The sequence below is a fragment of the Eriocheir sinensis genome, chromosome 24 (assembly GCF_024679095.1).
Source record: "Eriocheir sinensis breed Jianghai 21 chromosome 24, ASM2467909v1, whole genome shotgun sequence".
In the NCBI taxonomy this organism is placed as follows: Eukaryota; Metazoa; Arthropoda; class Malacostraca; order Decapoda; family Varunidae; genus Eriocheir; species Eriocheir sinensis.
In genome coordinates, this window is record NC_066532.1 from 16,224,395 (window position 1) to 16,251,934 (window position 27,540).

Consider the following 27,540-nt stretch of genomic DNA (forward strand, 5'->3'; position numbering starts at 1 on the left):
TACAAAGGTAGAACAAACAACAGCAGACATCAGGAGGAGGAGGAGGAGTCAACGAAGCATGAAGTGAAGCCCCATAAGCTTCACTCGTTTCGAACACCGACCGACTCACTCACGCTTCGCTTCACAACGGAAAGAGCAGTGAAGCAGTTCCTTGGATCGACACACACACACACACACACACACACACACACACACATATATGACTCATCACTAGACGTATCCACAATGACGCTCGTATGAAAAGTGTTTAATAAAAGTAATAAAATAATGACAATAGTAATAAATATAGCAATAAAAACACATACAATCAATAAGTAAAGATTGGAACGCTAATAGTGTTCTTTGGTATACCTGCACACACACACACACACACACACACACACACACACACACACACACACACACACCACCTAACAGACTTAAGCAGACCATTAATATTAAGTGTTCACAAGGCTACCGAAACACACACACACACACACACACACACACACACACACACTAGCACCACGTCTCCCGTCCCTTACCAGTACCGAACGTGGTCGAAGAACTGGAGGCGGAGGAGGAGGAGGAAGAGGAGGAGGAGGAGGGGGCTTCAGTCATTCGAGGAGGAGGCTGAGGAGGAGGAGGATTAGGAGGCTGCCGGTCACCACTCACTCCACCCTCAAGACTGACTGTGGGCTTTTCCGGGCGTGGCTTAGTTACTTCAGTGCCCCCTGGTGACTCCTCTGGGCTCTTGCGGACTGGTTGCGGCGAGGCCCGTTTTCTTTGGCTCACGGTGGGACCCTCGAAGTCACTGTCCTCCTTCTCCGCCGCGTTCTCCGTCCCTCTTCGGTAGATTTCGTTCAGCTTCTCAAACCGCGGCCCCCAGTCGGTGTTTGGGTCGAAAGTCTCGTTGCTGTGACTCGAACCTACTGCTGGGGAAGAGAGGGATTCGAACTAGTGCCAGCGATGCCCTTGGTTGGGTGGAAGAAGAAGAAGAAGAAGAAGAAGAGGAAGACGAAGAAGACGAAGAAGAAGAAGACAACGAAGAAGACAAAAAAGAAGAGGAAGACGAAGAAGAAGAAGAAGAAGAAGGAGAAGAAGAAGAGGAAGACGAAGAAGAAGAAGAAGAAGATGACAACGATGAAGACAAAAAAGAAGAGGAAGACGAAGAAGAAGAAGAAGAAGAAGAAGAAGAAGAAGAAGAAGACGAAGAAGACGAAGAAGAAGAAGAAGACAACGAAGAAGACAAAAAAGAAGAGGAAGACGAAGAAGAAGAAGAAGAAGAAGAGGAAGACGAAGAAGACGAAGAAGAAGAAGAAGAGGACAACGAAGAAGACAAAAAAGAAGAGGAAGACGAAGAAGACGAAGACAAAGAAACAGACATAGAAATAGACAAAGAGGACAAGAGTGGCCACATACCCGAGCCTACCGAAGACAGGGTGCCGGGCGAGGTGGCGTGGCCCTCGTAACAGTAGTGCCGCACGTCATCGAAGTCTGAAGGCTCCTTGTCCACCTGCGAAGGACGCAAAGAAAACGGCTGAGTGGGGACGCAGATCCATGTCCCGCCCGCCGCTACAAACAAGCTGGCAATTTTTCAGTCACCGCCGAGTGGCCTAAGACTACCCACATGCTGTCCTGAAGACCACCTATCAACCCGGACTCTGGATTCTATCTAAAACAATACGATCAAAGGTAAGCTCCGGGGTGCAGCATGAGGCAAGCAAGATGGCGCCACTATAAACACTTGCCTGCGCCATAACGGGCTGGGGCATACCACCAGGACCCACCAAAAAACTAAAAAAAAAAGTAGGTCAGTAAGTAGGTCAGCAAGGAAGGAAGGAGGGAAAGAAGGATAGAAAGGAAATAAATAAGTTACCACACCAGATTCCCATTTTCTTTCATGCTTTGCCTCGAGCGGAAGAAAACGAGCTATTAATAAAGAATAACGAAACATAAAATACGAACACAAAATAAAGAAAATAACCAATCCACACGAAAAACAAACAAAAACAATTCCGAAATACAGCCAAACAAGACACTCAACTCCCATTTTCTATTACACTCAGCCTCAAAAGGGGAAGAAAACGGTTCGAGGGGTGACTTGTACCTTTTTGATGGTCTCGTCGATGAAGGCCCCGACGGTGAGGCCCTTGGGCACGCGGGCTGGCGGGGCTTTCCTCTTCTGCAGGGCGTCGTTGGCCACGTCAGGAAGGTGTCTGCTGTTGCCGCCTGCAGGAGAGATAGATAAAGAGATGAATAGATAGACAAATAAAGAAATCTAAATATAAAACAAAAAACTTCAAACATTTTATATTGCCAACAGAAGGAGATAAAAAAAAAATAAAGAACCGAAGAATGAAAAAAATAAAGCAAAAATAAAATAAATAAAAATACGAAATCTATCTCACGGGTATAAAATCACAACTTCAAACATACCATTCCCGACAGAGGGCGTTGCGAGCGGTGTCTTTCTTCTGCTCTTACAAGGGAGATTAAGTGACCGAGGAGGAGGAGGAGGAGGAAGACGAAAGGGGAGGTGAAGGACATGAAGAAGAGGAAGAAGAGGAAGAAGAAGGGAGACAATAAAAGAAAGAAGAGGATTAAGGAGAAGATTAGCCCAAAGGAATTGTCTTGTGATCGTGGTTAAAAAGTGTTCTCTCTCTCTCTCTCTCTCTCTCTCTCTCTCTCTCTCTCTCTCTCTCTCTCTCTCTCTCTCTCTCTCTCTCTCTCTCTCTCTCTCTCTCTCTCTCTCTCTCTTTTCATCTCTGTGTTTGCTCGTCTCTCTCTCTCTCTCTTCCATTCTTCTTTCTTACTTTCTTTTTTTCTTTCTCTCTTTCTTTATTCATTTATTCTTCGTTGTGCCTCTACGTATCTTTTCTTCTTCTTTTTCTTCTTCTTCTTCCCTTTTATCATATTTCCTTCGGCTCTTCTTCGCGAAATCTATCCATGTATTTCTACTTTCTTTCAAGCGAGTTTATGAATATTATTTTTTCTTTCTTTTTTTCTTTCCCTATTTCTTTCTTTATTTATCTCTAAGGTATTCTGTAATCAGTTTTACCTCTATCTTTCCTCCCTTCCTTCTATCTCCTTTTACCTCCTTTACGAAAACTATACATATTCTCTTCTTTCTTTCTTCCTTTTCTTCTTTCTTTTTCTTTCTTTTAGGAGTCTACATATTTCCATTTTCCTTCACTCTGCAAATTTGACTCTCTTTTCGACGTTCCATTTCTTTCTTCCTTTCAAACAAGTCTATCTATATTCCTTTTCATTTTCACTACACATCTGACTATATTTTCAACGTTATATTTCTTTTTTCCTTCAAACAAGTCTATCTATTTTCATTTTTCTTTTCTCTACATATCTGACTTTCTTTTCAATGTTCCTTTTATTTCTTTCTCACTTTCAAACAAGTCTATTTATTTTCATTTTTCTTTTCTCTACATATCTGACTTTCTTTTCAATGTTCCTTTTATTTCTTTCTCACTTTCAAACAAGTCTATTTATTTTCATTTTTCTGCACATCTGATTTTCTTTTCAATGTTCCTTTTATTTCTTTCTCACTTTCAAACAAGTCTATTTATTTTCATTTTTCTTTTCTCTACATATCTGACTTTCTTTTCAATGTCCCTTTTCTTTCTTCCTTTCAAACAAGTCTATCTATTTTCATTTTCATTTTCTCTACATATCTGACTTTCTTTTCAATGTTCCTTTTATTTCTTTCTCACTTTCAAACAAGTCTATTTATTTTCATTTTTCTTTTCTCTACATATCTGACTTTCTTTTCAATGTCCCTTTTCTTTCTTCCTTTCAAACAAGTCTATCTATTTTCATTTTCTCTGCACATCTGATTTTCTTTTCAATGTTCCTTTCATTTATTTCTTCCTTTCAAACAAGGCTCTATACATATTTTCATTTTTCTTTTCTCTACACATCTGACTCTTTTCAATGTCTAGCTATTTCTTTCTTCTTTTCAAACAAGTCTATCTATTTTCATTTTCATTTTCTCTACATATCTGACTTTCTTTTCAATGTTCCTTTTATTTATTTCTTCCTTTCAAACAAGTCTCTATATTTTCATTTTTCTTTTCTCTACACATCTGACTCTTTTCAATGTCTATCTATTTCTTTCTTCTTTTCAAACAAGTCTATCTATTTTCATTTTCATTTTCTCTACATATCTGACTTTCTTTTCAATGTTCCTTCTATTTCTTTCTTCCTTTCAAACAAGACTATATTTTCCTCTTCTCTCTACATATCTGACTCTTTTCAACGTCCCTTCTATTTCTTTCTTCCTTTCAAACAAGTCTATCTATTTTCATTTTCATTTTCTCTACATATCTGACTTTCTTTTCAATGTTCCTTCTATTTCTTTCTTCCTTTCAAACAAGTCTATCTATTTTCATTTTTCTTTTCTCTACACATCTGACTCTTTCCAATGTCCCTTCTATTTCTTTCTTCCTTTCAAACAAGTCTATCTATTTTCATTTTCATTTTCTCTACATATCTGACTTTCTTTTCAATGTTCCTTCTATTTCTTTCTTCCTTTCAAACAAGACTCTATATTTTCCTCTTCTTTCTCTCTACATATCTGACTCTTTTCAACGTCCCTTCTATTTCTTTCTTCCTTTCAAACAAGTCTATCTATTTTCATTTTCATTTTCTCTACATATCTGACTTTCTTTTCAATGTTCCTTCTATTTCTTTCTTCCTTTCAAACAAGTCTATCTATTTTCATTTTTCTTTTCTCTACACATCTGACTCTTTTCAATGTCTATCTATTTCTTTCTTCCTTTCAAACAAGTCTCTATATTTTCATTTTTCTTTTCTCTACACATCTGACTCTTTTCAATGTCTATCTATTTCTTTCTTCCTTTCAAACAAGTCTATCTATTTTCATTTTCATTTTCTCTACTCATCTGACTTTCTTTTCCACCACCCACATATCTCTCTTTCAACCGAGTCAAAATCTCTTTTCATTTTCTCTTTCTCTAAACATTTCTGACGGTCTCCTCCACGTTCCTTACATTCTTCTTCCTTTCAAACGAGTGTGTCTGTGTTTTCCTTGTATTTTCCTGTTCTATTTCCTATTTTCCTTTTCTTTCCACGAGTGTGTCTGTGTTTTCCTTGTATTTTCCTGTTCTATTTCCTGTTTTCCTTTTCATTCCACGAGTCTGTCTGTGTTTTCCTTGTCTTTTCCTGTTCTATTTCCTATTTTCCCTTTCTTTCCACGAGTCTGTCTGTGTTTTCCTTGTATTTTCCTGTTCTATTTCCTGTTTTCCTTTTCTTTCCACGAGTGTGTCTGTGTTTTCCTTGTATTTTCCTGTTCTATTTCCTGTTTTCCTTTTCTTTCCACGAGTCTGTCTGTGTTTTCCTTGTATTTTCCTGTTCTATTTCCTGTTTTCCTTTTCATTCCACGAGTCTGTCTGTGTTTTTCTTGTCTTTTCCTGTTCTGTTTCCTATTTTCCTTTTCTTTCCACGAGTGTGTCTGTGTTTTCCTTGTATTTTCCTATTCTACTTCCTATTTTCCTTTTCTTTCAACGAGTCTGCCTGCGTTTTCCTTGTATTTTCCTGTTTTATTTCCTGTTTTCCTTTTCTTTCCACGAGTCTGTCTGTGTTTTCCTTGTATTTTCCTGTTGTATTTCCTATTTTCCTTTTCTCTCCACATCTGACTTTTCCTTTTCCATCTCCCTTCTATTTCCACACACTCGTTGGGCAGCATCTCAATGATCTCCTCCACCCTTCCACACATAACTGGCATTCTATATTCTTTACAAGCTTTATTTTGTTTGCCTTTCATAATTATTACAGCTTTTCTCGTGTTTCAATTCGCTTTACATGGAGACTAAGCTTAGTTTTAATCTGCCCTGTCTGTCTGTCTGTCTGTCTGTCTGTCTATCAATCTCCCCAGTTTCATCATTTCTTTGTTTGTGTTAGTTTTGTATATCTTTTTTTCCCTTTTCTTCTTCTTCTTCTTCTTCTTCTTCTTCTTCTTCTTCGTCGTCGTCGTCATCTCGTTCTTCATCTTTCACTGTCTCTCAAACATGTCCAATCACGTTGACTTTCAGTTGTTGTTGTTGTTTTTTGTATCTTTTCTTAATGTCAAGTTGTTGTTTTTTTACTTTTTTTATTTTTTTAAACTTTTCTCTTCATCACTCGACATGTCCAATCGTGTTCTTTCTTGTTTTGTTTTTGTTTTTTTGTTTCTCGTATTCATTCCCCAAGTCCTTTTTTTTCATTTCTTTCCATTTTTTCTAACTATTTTTTTCTTTCCTGTATCGTTTTCTGCATCACATCTTTCTATCCTCCTTTGCAGCGTTTCTCTCTATCTCTATTTCCATCTTTCATTAATTTATTCCTTTTCTTCTGTATCTCTCATTTATATCCCTTTTTTTCTTCCTTTCCTTCCTTTCTTTCTTTACTTTCTGCATTATTTCTTCTTTATTCTCTTATGTTCATTTCCTTCTCTTCCAAAATTACTTCACTCCTATATCTTCCACCTTTTCTTTCCATTCTTCTTCTACTTCTTCTTCTTCTTCTTTGCCTTCTTCTTCTTCTTCTTCTTCTTCTTTGCCTTCTTCTTCTTCTTCTTCTTTGCCTTCTTCTTCTTCTTCTTCTTCTTCTTTTCACTCTCTCATACCATCTCTTCTTATCTATCTTCAGTCTCTCTTTTGTATTGCGTCTCTCTAACTCCATTTCCTTAACAAAACACTAAGCCATTTTCATTCAGTTTCCCCTTCCACTCTCTTCTCTCGCTTCACCTGCCATACAATCTTCTCTCTCTATATATTTCTTTTCCTTCAATTTCATTTCCATCATAAACTCGTTCCTTCGTATTGCTTCTGCGTTCCTCTATTACAAACACAAGCAATTCTTCTTTTTCTTATTTTCTTTTTTCTTCTTTTCCATATCTATCTGTTTACTTAAATGTCTTTGTCCTCCCTTTTTATTCTCTTATCTTTCTTCTTTTTTATATCTATCTGTTTACTTATGTTTCTGTGTCTGTCAATCAACCAGTCAATCAGTGTGTCTCTCTGTCTATCTATCGTTGTCTATCACTGCTTCCTCGTTCTATCTCTGTCTATCAAGTGTATATATATTGTTTTGAATCTATGTACATCATCACTATCTCTACATTGGCTTTCTCCGTATATCAATTCTAAGTACAAACTATATTTTCACTTCATTCTCTGTTCCTCTTCTTCTCTCTTCTCTTCTCTTCTTTTCGATTCTTCTTCACTCGACTGTCTCATGTCTTCTCTCTTCTTCTCTTGTTTTCGTTTCCTTCACTTCCAATATGACCGCAGTTTCCTATTTCTATTTCCTCCACTTTTTCTTCTCTCTCTCTCTCTCTCTCTCTCTCTCTCTCTCTCTCTCTCTCTCTCTCTCTCTCTCTCTCTCTCTCTCTCTCTCTCTCTCTCTCTCTCTCTCTCTCTCTCTGTATCTTTTCTTATTTGTCTTTCTTTTTCTTTCTCCTTTTCTTTCTTTTCCTCTTCTTCCTCTTCCACTACATTCTATTCCTTCTTTCCTTCTTTTTTCTTCTCTTCTTCTTCCTTCCATGTTTTTTTTTTGCTTCCTTCCTTTTCGTCCTTTTCCTCTTGCAATGTTTTTTCCTTCCTTCCTTTCTCCTGCTCTTCCTCCTCCTTCCTTCTCTCTCCTTCCCTCTTCACCCCACTGCCTGTTCTTTGTCTTTTTGCGTCTATTTCTACGTTCAAACTCTATTTCTACTTACTCTTCTCCTTCCCTCATCACCCCACTACCTGTTGTCTTCCTCTCTCTCTGTCTGACTATTTCCAAGTAGGTACAAATTCTTCTTTTTCTTCCTCCTTTCCTTCACTCTTCACCCCACTCCCTGTTCTTTCTCTTTCTGTGTCTATATCTACGTTCAAACTCTTTTTTCTACCCCTCCTCTCCTCCCCTCTTCACCCCACTACCTGTTGTCTTTCTCTCTCTCTCTCTCTGTGTGACTATTTCCAAGTATAAGTTTTTCTTTTTTTCTTTCTCCTCTCCTTTCCTCTTCACCCCACTGCCTGTTCTTTGTCTTTCTGTGCCTATATCTACGTTCAAACTGTTATTTCTACCCCTCTCCTCTCCTTCCCTCTTTTCACCCCACTACCTGTTGTCTTTCTCTCAAGTACAATTTTTTTCTTTTTTCTTCCTTCTCTCTTTCCCTCTTCACCCCACTCCCTGTTCTTTCTCTTTCTGTGTCTATATCTACGTTCAAACTCTTATTTTCTACCCCCTTCTCTCCTCCCCTCTTTCACCCCACTACCTGTTGTCTTTCTCTACGTTAATTTCTGGATACAAACACCGCTATCACTTCTATTACTTCTTCATCCTTTCCCCTCTTTCCCCCACTCCCTGTTCTTTGTCTTTCTGTGTCTATATCTACGTTCAAACTCTCTTTTCTACCCCTCCTCTCCTCCCCTCTTTTTCACCCCACTACCTGTTGTCTTTCTCTACGTTAATTTCTGGATACAAACACCGCAATCACTTCTATTACTTCTTCATCCCTTCCCCTCTTTCCCCCACTCTCTGTTTCCCCCGTCAAGAGCATCGCTGCCGGAGGACTGACAAAGGAAGTCGCCGGTATATACAAAGAACTCAAAGGCTCATTTTATGCCACTGAACACGACGGGAGAGAAGCTGAGGACCCGGATTAGCTGGCTTCCATTCACGAGTGTTGGATGATAATGGGAGGAAGGAGAAGGAGGAGGAGGAGGAGGAGGAGGAGAAGGAGAAAGAGGAGGGGAGTATATATGAGACAGTGAGGAAGGGAAGGGAAAGGAAAAAGAGAACAAAATAGAAATGTAGTAATATTGGAAGGGAGAGGAAGGAAGGAGAAGAAGGAGGAGAAGGAAAGAAAGAAGAGGAGAGAAGGTATGAGAGAGAGAGAGAGGAGGAAGAATAGGAGGGAGGAGGGAAGGAGGAAAGGCAAAAAAAGAAGGAATTAAGAGTCCTAGAGGAATATTGGAAGGAGAGTGAAGAGGAGGAGGAGGAGGAGGAGGAAAGAAAGGAGAGGAGAGATGGTAGGAGACGGTGTAAGGAGGATGAATAGGAGGAAGGAAGAGAAGGGATAGAAAAGGTGGAAGAAATAGGAATAGGAAACAAGGATAAAAGAAGTAGTAGTAGTAGTAGTAGTAGCAGCAATAGAAGTAGTAAAAGTAGTAGTAATAGTAGTAGTGGTAGTGGTAGTGGTAGTAGTAGTGGTGGTATTAATATTATTATTATTAGTAGTAGTAGTAGTAGTAGTAGTAGTAGTAGTAGTAGTAGTAGTAGTAGTAATAGTAGTAGCAGTAGCAGTAATAGTAGTAGTAGCAGTAGTAGTAGTAGGAGTAAAAGTAGTAGTAGTAGTAGTATTTTTATTAACTCCATAATTACTTTTCTTGCATCCTAATAATACCAACCCTTTGATGAGGCCCCAAAACAATAAAAAAAAAGATATATGTATCAAAAAGTATCCCCCGCACCGCCTTTGATGAATTACAATGTTCCTTTAAAATTGCCGTCGGGAAAATAAAAATAAAAACGAAGAAAAAAAGACAAGAAAAAAAGAAAGGAAGGCGAGTCTGTGTCTGTCCGTCTGTCTGTCTGTCTATTGTTTCAGCCTCGGCCATTGTTACGATATTTATTCTTATTGACCTCTTGTTGTTGTTGTTGTTGTTGTTGTTGTTGTTGTTGTTTTCCACTGATGTTTGTTATTATTATTATTGTTTTCTTCTTGTATTTTTTTTTTTTGCATTTACTCTTTTTAACCTCTTCTTTTGTTGTTGTTGTTGTTGTTGTTGTTGTTGTTGTTGTTGTTGTTGTTGTTGTTGTTCTTCTTCTTCTTCTCTTCTTCTTCTTCCACTTCTGTTCATTATTATTTTCTTTCATTCTTCCTCTTCTTCTTCCACAGTTAAATTTCCTCTTTCTAAATCTTCTCTTTAGTTGTTGTTATTGTTGTTTTCCTTCCCCTGCTGTTCATTACTATCAAAGAAATAAATCAAGTAAATAAAATGATAAAATAAAATAAATAAGTAAATAAATGATTGAAAAAAAAAGTCTCGTATATATTTTTGAAACGACTAAATGAGGATGTGATGGAAAGCGAAAGTAGGAAGTAAATAAAGTAAAGTAAAGGAGGAAATAAAGTAAAGTAAAGGAGGAAATAAAGTAAAGTAAAGGAGGAAATAAAGTAAAGTAAAGGAGGAAATAAAGTAAAGGAGGAAATAAAGTAAAGTAAAGGAGGAAATAAAGTAAAGTAAAGGAGGAAATAAAGTAAAGTAAAGGAGGAAATAAAATAAAGTAAAGGAGGAAATAAAGTAAAGTAGTAAATAAAGTAAAGTAAAGGAGGAAATAAAGTAAAGTAAAGGAGGAAATAAAGTAAAGGAGGAAATAAAGTAAAGTAAAGGAGGAAATAAAATAAAGTAAAGTAAAATATAAAATAAAGTAAAGTATATGAGGAAATAAAGTAAAGGAGGAAATAAAGTAAAGTAAAGGAGGAAATAAAGTAAAGTAAAGGAGGAAATAAAATAAAGTAAAGGAGGAAATAAAGTAAAGTAAAGGAGGAAATAAAATAAAGTAAAGGAGGAAATAAAGTAAAGTAAAGGAGGAAATAAAGTAAAGTAAAGGAGGAAATAAAGTAAAGTAAAGGAGGAAATAAAGTAAAGGAGGAAATAAAGTAAAGTAAAGGAGGAAATAAAGTAAAGGAGGAAATAAAATAAAGTAAAGGAGGAAATAAAGTAAAGTAGTAAATAAAGTAAAGTAAAGGAGGAAATAAAGTAAAGTAAAGGAGGAAATAAAGTAAAAGGATCCACACATAAGAGATTCCGAGAAAGTAAAAAAAAAAGAAAAAAAGAAAAAAAACTTCCATTCAAAAAAAATTAAGAAGCTTGACTCGCATCGTCGCTTAATTCTCTTGGTCTTCCGTCTCTTTATTTTTTCTTCATTTTTTGTTCTTCAATTTCTTTTCTGAATGCGTGATGTAATTAAAGAGCGACTGTGTGTGTGTGTGTGTGTGTGTGTGTGTGTGTGTGTGTGTGTGTGTGTGTGTGTGTGTGTGTGTGTTATCTCTCCTCTGTTTGAATCTATATTGTTCTCTGTGTGTTAGTGTGTGTGTGTGTGTGTGTGTGTGTGTGTGTGTGTGTGTTTACCCTTCTCTCTCTCTCTCTCTCTCTCTCTCTCTCTCTCTCTCTCTCTCTCTCTCTCTCTCTCTCTCTCTCTCTCTCTCTCTCTCTCTCTCTCAATCTGTCTATGTATATATATTTCTTTTCTCTATTCTCCTTTTTTTTTTCAACATTCTATTCTCGCGGCACTCAGGAAGATTAGCCGACGTACTGCTAACAACAACAACAACAACAACAACAACAACAACAACAACAACAACACACACACACAACACACACGCAACACAGAATAATTGTAATTCGTGTGTGTGTGTTTGTGTTACTATATTTTTTTTACACACACACACACACACACACACACACACACACACACACACACACACATCCACCTCTAATTATGTTTCCCCCCGCACACTGCATGTCACCTGCTTGTGTGTGTGCGTGTGTGTGTGTGCGTGTGTGCGTGTCATGTGGTCCTCTGCAAACACGGAATTTATATATTTTGCAACACTTTCCCGAACATTACCTCGAATGGACACGTGAATTACAGGTACAGTACGTGATATGTTTTTCTTGTTTTCCTTCCTTCTTTCCTTCCTTCCGTCCAAAGTCCACTACTGTTACATCTCTATGAAGAAAAGTATATAAGGGAACTATTTCTTGGAACTGAGAAAGAAGAATGTTAAGTTTTCAAGACTTTCCTGAACATTACCTCGAAAGAACACGTCAATTACAGGTAAAGTACGAGATATGGTTTTGTTTTGCTTCCTTTCCAGACGTCCAAAGTTCACTATCATTAGAACTCCATGAAGAACGATATATAAGGGAGCAATGTTATGTTTTCAAGACTTTCACGAACATTACCTCGAAAGAACACGTGAATTACAGGTATAGTACGTGATGTGTTTTTTTGTTTTGCTTCCGTTCCCGACGTTCAAAGTCCACTACCGTTACAACTCTATGAAGAACAGCACATAAGGGAACTATTTCTTGGAACTGAGAAAGAAGAATGTTAAGTTTTCAAGACTTTCCCGAACATTACCTCGAAAGAACACGTCAATTACAGGTACAGTGTTACAACTCTGAAAAGAACAGCATAAAGGGAACTATTTAGATATGGTTTTGTTTGCTTTTCCGACGTCCAAAGTTCACTATCATTAGAACAAGACTTTCACGAACATTACCTCGAAAGAACACGTGAATTACAGGTATAGTACGTGATGTGCTTTTGTTTTGCTTCCTTTCCAGACGTCCGAAGTTCACTGTCATTACACCTCAATGAAGAACGATATATAAGGGAACAATGTTATGTTTTCAAGACTTTCCCGAACATTACCTCGAAAGAACACGTGAATTACAGGTATAGTACGTGATGTGATCCTGTTTTGCTTCCTTTCCCGGCGTCCAAAGTTTCCTGTTATTACAACTCTATGAAGAACGAATATATAAGGGAGTAATGTTATGTTATTATGCTGTCTATACAAGAATGAAGCAATTGAGAGAATAATATGTTTTGTTGAAGACTTTACCGAACATAACCTCGAACAGAAAAGGGAATTACAGGAATACTAAGCCGCTTGTTCCTGTATTATTTTCCGACGTTATAACTTCACTATTTATACAACTCCAGGAAGAATAATGTACCCTAAAAGAACGGCTACTAAACAAACCCACTAGACAGTCCACGATAAAACTGTCCCCTTCCATGCAGTCACAAGAACCAGGTTGTTGTTAGTGGAAGAATTAAAGTATTTCTGCTATAAGGTGAACATTGCTTTTGTGGAGCTGACTAAAAGATTCGACAGGGAACAAGTTGTGCCCAGAAAGTTAATTGAGGTATTGGATTTAACTATTGTAAAACCTGAAGATGAAAAATATGTTAAAGAATTCTCTGGCGTTACGAAGAACCGATTTATAAAACCATATGCAAAAATAAATGTTTAAGGGGACCATCTCTTTACCCTGAGAAGAAGCATTTGGTATAGAAAAAGAGATATATAGAGAAAGAGATATATGAAGAAAACTTTAAACGTGAACTTATAAAAATAAAAAAAATAAAAAATGATGAAGAATGTGTTTGTTAAGAAGAGGAAGGGGCCGTTGAAAAGACTCTCTCTCTCTCTCTCTCTCTCTCTCTCTCTCTCTCTCTCTCTCTCTCTCTCTCTCTCTCTGAACGTAAGTGAACGGAAATGAACGAAACTTAGGGAACGTGTGTCATTTTCTGCAGACCTTTCACCGTTTCCTCCCTCCCTCCTTCCCTTCCTTCCCTCCCTTCTTTCCTCCTTCTTTCTCTAACCTGTTCTTTTTCTTCTTCCCTTCTTCTCTCCCTTCCTCCTTTCTTTCTCTCCTTTCTCTTCCTTCCTTCTTCTATCCTTCCGTTTGAATCTCCCTTCCTCCCTTCCTTTTTTTCCTCCCTTTCTTCTCTCTCCAACCTGTTCTTTTTCTTCCTTCCTTCTTCTCTTCCTTCTCTCCTTCCTTTCCTCCTCACATTTCCAACCTGTTTTTTCTCCTCCTTCCTTCTTCTCTCCCTTCCTCCCTTCTCTCCTTTCTCCAATCTGTTTTTTCTCCTCCTTCCTTTTTCTCTCCCTTCATTTAAATCTCCCTTCCTTCTCTCCCTGTTCTTTCTCATCTTTCTTCTCTCCCTCTGTTTGAATCTCCCTTCCTCTCTCTCCCTGTTTGTCTGTCTGTCTGTCTGTCTGTCTGTCTATCTATGTATTCGTAATCTATTGTGTTATTTCTATTTCTCCTTCTTTTTCCTGTCTCCTCCTTCATATGCCTTGCGAAACATGTGTCTTTTCTGTGTGTCTGTGTTTCCCAGTATCATCTATTCTCTTTCTCTCTCTTTCTCTCTCTTTGTCTGTGTCTGTCATGTGTTATTTGTTTTATCTTTATTCCTCCTCATTCCTTTCTCTTCTCCTTTCTTTCTCTTTCCTTCATATGTCTTGTCAAACCTGTCTTTTTTGGGTATATGTTCCACTGTTTTCTTTAGTTTCATCTCTCTCTCTCTCTCTCTCTCTCTCTCTCTCTCTCTCTCTCTCTCTCTCTCTCTCTCTCTCTCTCTCTCTCTCTCTCTCTCTCTCTCTCTCTCTCTCTCTCTCTCTCTCTCTCTCTCTCTGTCTGTGTGTGTGTGTGTGTGTGTGTGTTCCGTTTTATGTCTATCAATCTATCTATTTGTCTGTCTATCTATCTATCCTTTTCTGCATCTTCTTCCCTTTTCTTCCATTTCCCTGTTCTCTTCCCTTCCTTTCCTCTCCCTATCTTCTTTCTGTTCTCTCCCTTTCCTCCTTTTCTCCTCTCCTTTCTGTACCCTATTTCTTCCCTTCCTTTCCTCTCCCTACCTTCTTTCTTTTCTCTCCCTTTCCTCCTTCTCTCCTTTCTAAACCCTATTTCTTCCCTTCCTTTCCTCTCCCTATCTTCTTTTTATTCTCTCCCTTTCTCCTTTTCTCCTCTTCTTTCTGTACCCTATTTCTTCTCTTCCTTTCTTCTCCCTATCTTCTTTCTTTTCTCTCCCTTTCCTCCTTTTCTCCTCTCCTTTCTGTACCCTATTTCTTCTCTTCCTTTCCTCCTTATCCTTCTTTACTTTCCCCTCTCCATCTCTCTTCCCTCTCTTTATTTCCTCCTTCCCTTCCTCCCCTTTTCTTCTCTTTTTCCCTTCCCTGCGTTCTTTCCTTTCTCTATCCTCTCCCCTACTTTCTCTCCTTCATCTCTCTTCTTCTTCTTCTTCTTCCCCTTCCCTTATATTCCCTTCTTCCCTTCCTCTTTCCTTCTCCCATCCTCTCCCTTTCACACAAAGAGGAAGGAAGCACAACAGATGTCCTCCTCCTCCTCCTCCTCCTCCTCCTCCTCCTTCAGAAGCCAAAGCAAAGTTGTTTCCAAAGTAACTCGAAGTACAGGAGAGAGAGAGAGAGAGAGAGAGAGAGAGAGAGAATGGGGGGGAGGGGGGGGTAAGAGCACAGGGGAGGTGGTCGACGGTTTAACTTGGCGAGAAACTTGACGCGTGGCGGGTATCGAAGTGGGGTTCAACTTTTGGGTCGTGAATTTTCCGCCAGTTTTCTCTCGTTTTCTTTACATGGTGTCGAAAATGTGTTACTTTCTTTTTGACTTTTCTCTCTCTCTCTCTCTCTCTCTCTCTCTCTCTCTCTCTCTCTCTCTCTCTCTCTCTCTCTCTCTCTCTCTCTCTCTCTCTCTCTCTCTCTCTCTCTCTCTCTCTCTCTTTCTTTACATGGTGTCGAAAATGTGTTACTTTCTTTTTGACTTTTTCTCTCTCTCTCTCTCTCTCTCTCTCTCTCTCTCTCTCTCTCTCTCTCTCTCTCTCTCTCTCTCTCTCTCTCTCTCTCGTTTTCTTTACATGGTGTCGAAAATATGTTACTTTTTTTACAACTTTTTCTACATTCTCTCTCTCTCTCTCTCTCTCTCTCTCTCTCTCTCTCTCTCTCTCTCTCTCTCTCTCTCTCTCTCTCTCTCTCTCTCTCTCTCTCTGTCTCGTTTTCTTTACATGGTGTCGAAAATGTGTTACTTTCTTTTTGACTTTTTTCTATATTCTCTCTCTCTCTCTCTCTCTCTCTCTCTCTCTCTCTCTCTCTCTCGTTTTCTTTACATGGTGTCGAAAATGTGTTACTTTCTTTTTGACTTTTTTCTATATTCTCTCTCTCTCTCTCTCTCTCTCTCTCTCTCTCTCTCTCTCTCTCTCTCTCTCTCTCTCTCTCTCTCTCTCTCTCTCTCTCTCTCTCTCTCTCTCTCTCTCTCTCTCTCTTATCGCTTTCGCTTTTTTTCTTTTTCTTTTATTTTCCTTTTCTTTTTCTTCTTCTCTTTCTTTCGTTTTCACTTTCCTCCTCCTCCTCCTCCTACTACTACTACTATCCAAGACGCTTATACCATCCTACACTATCTTATGCATATCCTACACTCTCCTATGCTATCCTATACACATCCTACCCTGTACGCATCCTACATACAGAGAGGCACACGTAAGGACTCCATTCCCCTCGTAGGACTCATCATTCAGAAGTTTGCCACTAGGACCCATGACCAGGAAGACAGGATACGCCTATACTATCCTACGCCATCCTATCCCTCTACACAGGACGCCAATACACTCGTAGGACTCACCATTCAGGAGTTAGCCACTAGGACCCATGACCAGGAAGAAAGGATACGCCTATACTATCCTACGCCATCCTATCCCTCTACACAGGACTCCACTCCCCTCGTAAGACTCACCGTTTAAGAGGTAGCCTTCAGGACACACCCGCAGGAGCTTCAAGTCATACTCCGTCACGTCCTTCTCGCCAAAGCCCTCGAGGTCCGTGCCACCGATGGTCTCCTTCACGACGCCGTCCAGCTCGGGGCAGTAGACGCTCTTCCTGCCCCGCCTCGCAAGACAGAGGATGAGCAGCACCAGCACTGACGACGGGGAAGAAGAGGGGGGAGAGAGTGAGGTGCCTGTGTCTCTTCAACTATCATTATCTACGTCCCTTCAACACCAGAGGAGGAGGAGGAGAAAGAGGAGGAGGACATCTGTTGTGCTTCCTTCCTCTCCGTGTGAAAGAAAGATAGGGAGGAGGAGAGGAGGAAGGAAGGGAAGGGAGAGGATGAGGAGAGAGGAAGGAACGGACGTAGAGGAGGGTAACAGAGAAGAGGAGAAAAGAGAAAGGGAAGGAAGCATGGGAGAGAAAAGAAATGAGGAAGAAGGGGAAGAGGGTGGAAGGGTGAGGTAGCTCTCTTTAACTATCATTATTTAAGTCCCTTCAATACTAGAGGACGAAGGGGAAGGAAGGGAAGGGTAAGGCAACTGTGTCTCTTCAACTATCATCATCTTAGTCCCTTCAACATCAGAGGACGAAGGGGAAGGAAGGGAAGGGTAAGGCAACTGTGTCTCTTCAACTATCATCATCTAAGTCCCTTCAACACCAGAGGACGAAGGGGAAGGAAGGGAAGGGTAAGGCAACTGTGTCTCTTCAACTATCATCATCTTAGTCCCTTCAACACCAGAGGACGAAGGGGAAGGAAGGGAAGGGTAAGGCAACTGCGTCTCTTCAACTATCATCATCTAAGTCTCTTCAACACCAGAGGACGAAGGGGAAGGAAGGGAAGGGTAAGGCAACTGTGTGTCTTCAACTATCATCATCTTAGTCCCTTCAACATCAGAGGACGAAGGGAAAGGGAGGGAAGGGTAAGGCAACTGTGTCTCTTCAACTATCATCATCTAAGTCCCTTCAACACCAGAGGACGAAAGGAAGAAAGAGGAGGGTGTGGCAACTGTGTATCTAACTATCATTATTTAAGTCACTCCAACAACACTGAGGACGAAGAAGAAGATAGGGGGTTACTATGTCCCTTACTATCATCATCTACGTCCCTTCAACACCAGAGGACGAAGGGAAAGGGAGGGAAGGGTAAGGCAACTGTCTCTCTAACTACCATTATCTAAGTCACCCATCAACACCACTGAGGATGAAGGGGAAAAAGGAGAAAAGTCGAGGTAACTGTCCTTTTAACTATCATCTAAGCCTCTTCCTCCTCCTTTGCTTCATCTTCCCTTTCTCCACGTCTCTCCTCCTCCTCCTCCTCCAGGTTACTCACTGACGAGGATGAGCAGGCTGACGACGATGATGACGATGGACTGCTTCCCCATGATGACCCTTGCCACGGCCGGCGCGTCGCACGGCTTGTAGGTCTCCTTGTCGTGGTCGGTGGCGTTGAGGTCGTAGAGGTAGTCGTTGTGTCGCAGGCCTAGGACGCAGCCGTGGAAGGGCGGGGCGGCGGGCGGCGTGAGGCTCCACCCGTACGACTTCGCGAGGTCCTGGAAGTTTGCCATGGCCGCCACGCCCCCGAGCTGCAACGGCGCCGCCAGGTTCAGTAAGTGGGTGGCAGAGGTCCCGCCCGACAAAGCCACCGACTTCTTACAGGCGGCGCCGCTGCTGGAGTTGCCGGAGCAGTTGATGACCTCAAAAGTGATGCCCAGCGCGTCCCAGGAGATGGCGCAGTCGAAGGCACGGTGAGTGTTCCTCTCCAGCGGGATGGCCACGCGGACGGTCCCGGTGCCGAGGTCCAGGTAGGTTTCCAGCACCCAGCTCCTGAGCACCACGTAGAGGAAGTCCAGCGGGTAGTCGTTCCAGGGCCGCGTCACCGTCGGCCCGGCGTAGAGGAGCACCCCGCTGGACTGCCGCGTTTGGAATGACAGGAAGATGGTCGAGTTTTCACAGACCTTCGGCGGCTTGTACCACGCGTAGCCTCGCTCGAACCTGGCGCTCCTCACCTCGCAGCGCGGCCCGTGGTCCAGCCGGGAGGGGCACTCACACACCAGCGTGCCGTTCACCGCCCGACACACGCCGCCGTTAAGACAGTAGCCATCGTAGCACACGGACGGCAGCGGCTCCAGGGCACCGCAGTTACAATCATAGTGGTCCGTGATGTCAACCCCAACCATCGTCGTGGCCTCCCCCGACACGACCAGCGGGGAGGTCATGTTGGGCTTGAGGGTCATCTGGCAGCTGCCCCGACCCCCACTACTGGTGTTACAAGGTCGCGTCAGGTCATTCTCGTACAGACAGCGATCCAGGTTGACCCTTGATATCGTGGCCCCGAGCGCTGCGTTGAGCTGCGAGGGGCGGGAAAAAGAGAGGTGAATATTAGAGTGAACAAGGCCACTCATCCCACCCTCGCTCTTGCCTGGCTCTGTCCGGCGCTTCGTTACCTGACCCGCACCTGACGACCCTTGCCTCTCTCTTAATCATTCGTTCTCTTCCCTCATTTACTCTGCAAGGTACAAGTTTTGGCTCTGCCCGGCGCTTCGTTACCTGACCCGCACCTGACGACCCTTTCCTCACTCTCAATCCTTCCTTCCATCCCTCATCTACTCTGCAAGGTACACGTTTTGATGAAGGAAAAAAGTCTTACGAATATAATAGAGAACCACCAAATTCATATCACAAGACACTGCAATCATTTCATACAGGTTTTGAAAAGAAAGTAGATTTTTTTTTACAACAAAGGAGACAGCTCAAGGGCACAAAAAAAGGAAACAATAATAAAAAAAGCCCGCTACTCACTGCTCCTAAAAAGAATCCAAAGAGGTGGCCGAAAGAGAGGTCAATTTCGGGAGGAGAGGTGTCCAGAAATGTCTTATACTTGAGAAACACCAACACTGCCATATCATACTAGAAACAGCAGCGTCATATCATACGAGTTTTGGAAAAGAAGGAGAAAAGTCCTATACTAGAGAAACACCAATCTCATATCATAGTAGAAACACCACCGTCATACCATTGACCTTAGAAATTGACCTCTCTTATGGACACTCTTTACTTTAGTCTATTATGGGAGCGGTGAGCAGCGGGCTTTTATTTCTGCACTCATTTTGTTGCCCTTGAGCCGTCTCCTTTGTTGGTAAAAAAATATATATCGCAATGTTGAAACCGATTCGCGTTCACCGTAGAGATTATGACGCAGCTGCCCACGTCTTTGTGCTGTCACGATAAAGAGGTTCAAGATAAAGGAATGAAGTTATTGCCAAAGAAAACTCATAAAAGAAGAGAAAGAAGAAGGGAAAGAGGCACCGAATATACCATCCATAGAACTATAGACGGAATAAAAACGAACACAAAGAGGAGGCCCTTGCAAAAGCTCGCTTCCCGACCCTCATGTGAACAGAACTGAAGAAAAAGAAAGGATTGACGAATGGGGTTGAAAGAGGAAGGAGAAGTATAGGAGTTTTGAAGGAAGGATTTGCAACAGAGATGAAGGGAGACGGACACAACTGAAGGAAGGAAAGGAAAAGAAATATTGAATGAAAGGGAGGAGGAGGAGTAAGGAATGAAAGACGAGTAAACATTGGACTGAAGAAAAGAATGGGATTGGAAGAGGAAGGAGAAGTATGGAGTCTTGAAGGAAGGATTTGCAACAGAGATGAAGGGAGACAAACACAACTGAAGGAAGGAAAGGAAAATAAATATTGAATGAAAGGGAGGAGGAGGAGTAAGGGATGAAAGACGAGTAAACATTGGACTGAAGAATAGAATTGGATTGGAAGAGGGAGGAGAAGTATGGAGTCTTGAAGGAAGGATTTGCAACAGAGACGAAGGGAGACGGACACAACTGAAGGAAGGAAATGAAAAGAAATATTAAATGAAAGGGAGGAGGACTAGTAAGGAATGAAAGACGAGTAAACATTGGACTGAAGAATAGAATTGGATTGGAAGAGGGAGGAGAAGTATGGAGTCTTGAAGGAAGGATTTGCAACAGAGATGAAGGGAGACAAACACAACTGAAGAAGGGAGAGGAAAAAAAGTATTGAATGAAAGGGAGGAGGACTAGTAACGAATGAAAGACGAGTAAACATTGGACTGAAGAAAAGAATGGGATTGGAAGAGGGAGGAGAAGTATGGAGTCTTGAAGGAAGGATTTGCAACAGAGATGAAGGGAGACAAACACAACTGAAGAAGGGAGAGGAAAAAAAGTATTGAATGAAAGGGAGGAGGACTAGTAACGAATGAAAGACGAGTAAACATTGGACTGAAGAAAAGAATGGGATTGGAAGAGGGAGGAGAAGTATGGAGTCTTGAAGGAAGGATTTGCAACAGAGATGAAGGGAGACAAACACAACTGAAGGAAGAAAAGGAAAATAAATACTGAATGAAAGGGAGGAGGACTAGTAAGGAATGAAAGACGAGTAAACATTGGACTGAAGAATAGAGGATTGATGTAAGGGATTGGATAAAGAGACCGAAAGAGGGAGTATTAATATAGAAGTCTTGAAGGAAGGGTTTGCAACAGAGATAAAGGGAGACAGAGACAGTTGAAGGATGAAAATGAAAGGAAAGATTGAGTGACATACAAACACACATACATACATACATACATACATACATACATATATACATAAAACTTAACTTACCTATGAGAAGAAGAAAAAACATAGACTAATAGAAAAAAAAAGATACTGAAAGAGAAAAAAAAAAGATAGACTGGTATAGAATAACAGAAAAAAAAAGAGAAAAGAGAGAGAAAGAGAGATTACACGAAGACTCCAAATCCTCAGGTGACCCTAATTAGCTCCCTCACCTGGTGCAGATGGGTGAGCATGAGGCCGTTGAGTCTGGTGGAGGTGAGATAAGGTGAGCCACGACAGGTGTAGCGGACATCCACGTCACCGCCAGACCCCCGCAGACTGAAGATGTCAACGTCCCCCGACTCGAGACCGTGAAGGCGCCCGATTTCCCCCTTCAAGCGCTCATAAAGACTCGTGCCAATGATAGCGTTCTGAAGGGTGGGTGAAGGGAAGAGGAAGGATGGTTATTTAGGGCTATTTATCATTATCTTTGTTATCAGTGATGTAGTGTTTATAATTTTCAATAGAGACTCGTGCCCCTGATAGCGTTCTGAAGGTTGGGTGAAGGGAAGAGGAAGGATGGTTATTTAAGGCTATTTATCATTATCTTTGTTATTAGTGATGCAGTGTTTATAATTTTCAATAGACTCGTGCCCCTGATAGCGTTCTGAAGGGTGGATGAAGGCGAGAGGACGGATGGTTATTAAAGGTTATCAATCATTATCTTTGTTATCAGCGTTCCAGTGTGCATAATTTCCACCTGGAGTCTCGTGCCCCTGATACCGTTCTGGAGGAGTGGGTGAAGGGAGAGGAAGACTCATTATCGAAGGTTATTGTTGTTGTTAGCGGTTCCATGTTATTGATCGAGAGGAAGAGAGGTTTAGACGGAGGGACGGAATTGAGAGACAGATGAGGCAGTTGGTTCTGGACGAGGTGGATGTAGAGGAGAGAAGATACTGGCGACAACGTACAAGAGTGGCCGATCCCAGTAAGGATTAAGGCAGAGAAGATAGAAGGAAGAAGAAAACGAAGAAGAAGAAGAAGAAGAAGAAGAAGAAGAAGAAGAAGAAGAAGAAGAAGAAGAAGAAGAAGAAGAAGAAGAAGAAGACGAAGAAGAAAAAGAAGAAGACGAAGAAGACGACGACTAAGAAGAAGAAGAAGAAGAAGAAGAAAACAAAGAAGAAGAAGAAGAAAACAAAGAAGAAGAAGAAGAAGAAGAAGAAGAAGAAGAAGAAGGAGAAGAAGACGAAGAAGAAGACGGAAAAGAAGAAGACGAAGAAGAAGAAGTTACTGTTACTGGTATTAGTGGTTCCAAGTTACTGATTTTCCCCTTTGAGACGTTCGTAAAGACTCCCCATTGAGAGCGTTCTGAGGGTGTAGGTGAAGGGAACAGGAAGCAAGATTAGTATAGGCCATTATTCATCGTCATCATCATTGTTATCAGTTCCAGCATTTCTAATTTCCACCTTCAGGCTTTCTTAGATACTCGTGCCCCTGATAGCGCTCTGAGAATGTGGGTGAAGGGAAGAGGAAGGAGGATTATTTAAGGTTATTTATCATCATCTGCTTGAGTGTGACGGTGTTCCGAGGCGTTGGCGTTGACGGTTCGGTAATGTGACTCCGTTCCAGCGACTGACAAAGCCAACACGTCAAGGCGTTCCAACAATGTAAAATTGGTTGGCGTTAACCGAAGAGTTTTAATCAAGTACATTTATATTTTATCGCCATATTAAAAAATGATCGGCGTTAACCGTAGAGTTAATGACGTCGCTGCCCACGACACGATAAACACATTAAAGGTAAAAGAATGAAATAATTCCCGAAATAGACTAGTAAAAGAACTGTAAGGCGTTGTAAGAAAACGTTAGACAAACACAGTATATTAAACCCTAAGAAAGGTAGACAATAATAACACAACCTCCACACACGGACACTCACCCCGCGCCGCTGCAGGAGGCCGAGGGGGGAGTATCCAGCCACTCTGAAGGAGCCCGCGCGCCGGATCGCCTCCTCCGTCAGGTCCACCACCGTGATGACCACCTCGCCCTTGGCCGTCTCGTTGCGGATCCTGTCCTCAACCTGCGATGGGCGGAAGAGACAGGACAGTGCTGATGATGTGGGCGATGCAGCGCGTCCTTCACTAATAATGTTTCTTCTTGTAGGCATATATCACTCCTCAGGTATCCTTCCGTCACCTTGGCCCGCAGGACGTAGGAGCCGCCGGGCGTGTCCTTGGCCATGGTGATGTTGCCGGTGCCGTGGTCCACGTCGAAGAAGGTGTCCACTTCGAGGGAGGTGGCGGGGTCGATTTCGAAGACCTTGTCGGCGGCGTCGTGGTCGTCCAGGTCGCTGACGTAGACGCTGCCGATGACCATGCGGGGGAACTGACCCTGGGGGGGGGGGAGGAGGGGGGGGGGCAAGGTAAAATTTAAAAAAAACGACGCTGAGGAAAATGGAGTGTGTGTATCTCTCTCTCTCTCTCTCTTTCCTCCCCTCCCCCTTCTCCCTCTCCCTCCCACTCACCAAATAGTTATACACCTCAATCGCACTCTCCCCATCGGTCATCGGGGAGTCATTCTTGTCGCCGACCTCCACCGTCAGGAAGCGCAGCCCGTTCACGCCCCGCCGGTCCGTGGTCCTGAAGGGCAGCGAGTACACCTTCTGCGCCTCCCGGTCCAGCACCACGCGCGGCCTCACGGCGTAGCGGGAGGAGCTTCTGCGGGAGGGACGAAGAGGAGGAGGTGAGGCTGGGAAGACGCTGAAGGTGGTAGTGTTGTTAGTGATTTGTTTTCTGTTAGTTTTTGTTAGTGTTAGTTTTGTTAGTGGTTTATTTTTACTATGAGGGTTTTGTTACACTGAAGCGAAGAAGGGAAGGGATGGGATGCAGGGAATATGGTTATGGTGTTATATTTTATTTGTTTCCTATTAATATTTTTTGTTAATTCTTTTGCTTCCTTCTATGTGTGTTTTTATCAGTTATTTCTCTTTCTGCTGTTGTTATATTTCTTTTTTTATTGTTTTCCGATTTGTCTTCTTTCTCTATCTGTCTATCTATCCATCTATTTATATCTATTTCCTTCTTCCTTATCCATCTATCTACATCTATTTCCTTCTTAGTGTTGGTTGGCCGTGTGAATGAGTTAGTTTTGTTAGTTCAGTTTATTTATCAGTTTTGTTAGAATTTTTTTTATATTTGTTTTTACGACGAGGAAAAGTTTGGCTCTAATGGTTTGTTCTGCTTTGAGAAAGGTTCATACACAGGAAAGTTCATGAAGAGATATTTATTGGACTCCATTAATGGTTTGTTCTGCTTTGAGAAAGGTTCGTACACAGGAAAGTTCATGAAGAGATATTTAGTGGACTCCGTTAATGGTTTGTTCTGCTTTGAATTAGGTTTATACACAGGAAAGTTCATGAAGAGATATTTAGTGGACTCCGTTAATGGTTTGTTCTGCTTTGAAATAGGTTCGTACACAGGAAAGTTCATGAAGAGATATTTAGTGGACTCCGTTAATGGTTTGTTCTGCTTTGAAAAAGGTTCGTACACAGGAAAGTTCATGAAGAGATATTTAGTGGACTCCGTTAATGGTTTGTTCTGCTTTGAGAAAGGTTCGTACACAGGAAAGTTCATGAAGAGATATTTAGTGGACTCCTCGTCTATCAAGAATCCTAAAACAAGATCAATAAATCCCACACCACCAACCACAAAATAAATCTTTAAACCGTCATTTGACTCCCTTTCCGTAACTTCATCCAACACCCTTCAAACATAACTTCCCTCAAACACTCTTGTACGTAACTTTCCTCAACACCCTTTCATGTAACTTCGCCCTTCAACACCCTTCAAAAATAACTTCCCTCAAACACGCTTCTACGTAACTTCCCCCAACACCCTTTCATGTAACTTCTCCCTTCAACGTCTATCTAACTTCTCCCAATACCCTTCAACGCAACTTCGCTAACTCCCTTCTACGTAACTTCGCTCAGCACTCACTCGTCCATCAGCGTCACTTCGAACTTCTCCGTCACGTCAGCGGGCGCGGAGGCATCGAAGTCCAAGGTGCAGGGACAGCCGTGCTCCTCCGCGTCCAAGTCTGCCAGCTGGACGGTGACCGGACGCAGCGTGAGGGGATCAGTGTTTTCCAGGATGGAGGTGCGACTCCCGGCCTGAGGGGGTGACGAAGGGGAGGGAGGGTTAGGAAGACGAAGGTAAAGAAAGCAAAATAAAGAGAAAGAAAACAGCAGCAGTTAGGAAGAAAAAAACTCAAGAACTCACAGAAAACGAAACAAACGAAACAAAATTAGACAGACATGGATGGATAGATAAATGGATAGATAGAGAGAGGGGAAGAAAACGGAAGATAAAGAAGAAAGCAAAAACAGAAAGAAAACAACAGCGAAAAGAGAGAAGAAAAAAAAATAGAAATACACTCAAAACAAAAGATACAAATCAAACATTGAGAAAGACAGAGAAAGAGAGAGAGAAAGACAACGAAAAATAAAGAAGAAAACAAATATAAAGAAAAAGGTAAAACTCAAAAACTAAAATAGATATATAGATAGAAAGACAAAGAAAGATAAAGAAAACAACAGCAGAGATAAAAAAAGCTAAAAAAAATCACACAATATGAAACAAATAAATAAAACAAAGAAATAGATAGATAGATAGATAGGTATATAGATGAACAGATAGACAGATAGAGAAAGACATTTAAATTAGAAAAAAAGATAAATATAACAGTAAAAAGAGAAAGCACTAATAAAAACACACACATAGAAGGAAGCAAACAGATAAAACTAGAGGTGAAGGGAAGGTTAGGAGGACAAGAGGTAAAGAAAACAAAACAAACAATAGAGAAAAGAAAACCTCGATAACTCACAGAAAACGAAGCAAAACAAATAAAACAGGAAGAGAGAAAGAGAAAGAAAACATAAGAGAAGCAAAACACAAAGAAAAATATAAAAGAAAACAGCAGGATGATAAAAAAAACTCAAAACCCTACACGACAAAACAAACAAATAAAACGAAAAGAGAGAAGGAGAGCGATATAAAGAGAGCAAGAGAGAGAGAAGGTCATCAGGCATCACCCCGCCGCCTCGCCCCCTCACCGGGCCGTGTATGAAGGGGTGGTTGTCGTTGAGGTCGGTGATGGTGATGGTGACGGTGGGCGGCTCGGCGACGTGGCCCGCGCCCTCGTCGTCCGCGGCCATGGGGTAGACGGTGAGGAAGCCGCGCGTGGCGGCCTCCCGGTCCAGGCACTGGGGGGAGGGACTTGTAAAGAGAGACTTATGGAGGAGGGAAAACATGTATAGAGGAGGGAGGAAGGGAGAGGGAGACTTGTATAGAGGAAGGAAGGGATAAATATTTGTATGGGGGGGGGAAGAGGTGTAGAGGAAAGGATACTTGTGTATAGGGAGGAAGAAAACTGTATAAAGGGAAAGGAAGGAGATATATATATATATATATATATATATATATATATATATATATATATATATATATATATATATATATATATATATATATATCAGGTTTTGCTTATTCTCTTTGTGTTTTGTATGTTCTGCACGAAGTTGCGACTGTTCACTGCAGCGGCCTGGGTCCGTGACGGTCGCAGCTTCGTGCGAAAAATATAAAACACTTACAAAGGGAACAAAGCAAAACCTGCTGCCGACTTTAACAAAGCAAGTACCTTCAATGGCCCACTATCTAAACATTTGTGTGTGTGTGTGTGTGTGTGTGTGTGTGTGTGTGTGTGTGTGTGTGTGTGTGTGTGTTGTGTAAAAAATCTATATATATATATATATATATATATATATATATATATATATATATATATATATATATATATATATATATATATATATATATATATATATACACACACACACACATAAAGAGAGGAAGGGATATAAACATTTGTTAACCTCCCACGGTCTGGCCGGCATTAGGTCCGTGCTTGAAGGCGCCAAGAAAGGAAATACATTCTTAGTTTTCCTCTTCACCTTCCCGGTCTAGACAGCATTAGATCCATGTTTGAGGCCGAGGGAAAAGACTCAGAGCCCCTGTGTTCGTCTCCCAGGGTCTGGACAGCATGGGATCCAGCTTGAAGGCGTCAGGGAGGGCCCCAGGCAGGAGTAATCGCTGAGTGGAAGGCTCGTCCCTCGTCAGTGCCGGAGCCAGGCCGCTGCTCATCCAATCACTCCAAGGCACTCCGCCCTGCTCAACTCTTTCCTCTCCCGCTAACTCACTGTCACTCGCCGTCTGCCTCTCCCTCTCCCTCTCCCTCTCTCTCTCTCTCTCTCTCCCCAGGCAAACACAAGCCTTTCATGTCGACGATAAAACGTTCGGGAAAGCGTTCAGATCCCCCTGTTGACCTGGGTAAAGCGATCGGCACGCGTTTGTTATTCTCTCTCTCTCTCTCTCTCTCTCTCTCTCTCTCTCTCTCTCAGTGGTTGTGTTAGATAGCTTTCTTTCACGTATCAGAAGGCAACCACCACCACCACACCGCTACCACCACCACCACCATCACTACCACCACCACCACCACCACTACTACCACCACCACCTAACTACCAAATCACGTCCTGGTTGGGTTCTGATGAGGCGCCGCCGTCGTAAGC

General features: G+C 41.7%; 1 protein-coding gene across 1 annotated transcript in view; it reads right to left on the reverse strand.

Moving 5' to 3' along the window:
- Positions 1 to 447: 447 nt before the first annotated feature.
- Positions 448 to 27,540, reverse strand: part of LOC127002935 (neural-cadherin-like) — a 67,604-nt gene continuing 40,511 nt past the window's right edge. The window contains exons 20-30 of the mRNA XM_050869238.1: positions 26,026 to 26,175; positions 24,911 to 25,083; positions 23,440 to 23,632; positions 23,112 to 23,306; positions 22,855 to 22,995; positions 21,150 to 21,347; positions 17,670 to 18,687; positions 16,308 to 16,490; positions 2,090 to 2,211; positions 1,402 to 1,495; positions 448 to 914 (exon numbers count right to left, since the gene is read on the reverse strand). Of these exons, the coding sequence (XP_050725195.1) occupies positions 499 to 914; positions 1,402 to 1,495; positions 2,090 to 2,211; positions 16,308 to 16,490; positions 17,670 to 18,687; positions 21,150 to 21,347; positions 22,855 to 22,995; positions 23,112 to 23,306; positions 23,440 to 23,632; positions 24,911 to 25,083; positions 26,026 to 26,175 (2,883 nt within the window). The 3' untranslated portion in view covers positions 448 to 498. The remainder of the gene's footprint in view (positions 915 to 1,401; positions 1,496 to 2,089; positions 2,212 to 16,307; positions 16,491 to 17,669; positions 18,688 to 21,149; positions 21,348 to 22,854; positions 22,996 to 23,111; positions 23,307 to 23,439; positions 23,633 to 24,910; positions 25,084 to 26,025; positions 26,176 to 27,540) is intronic.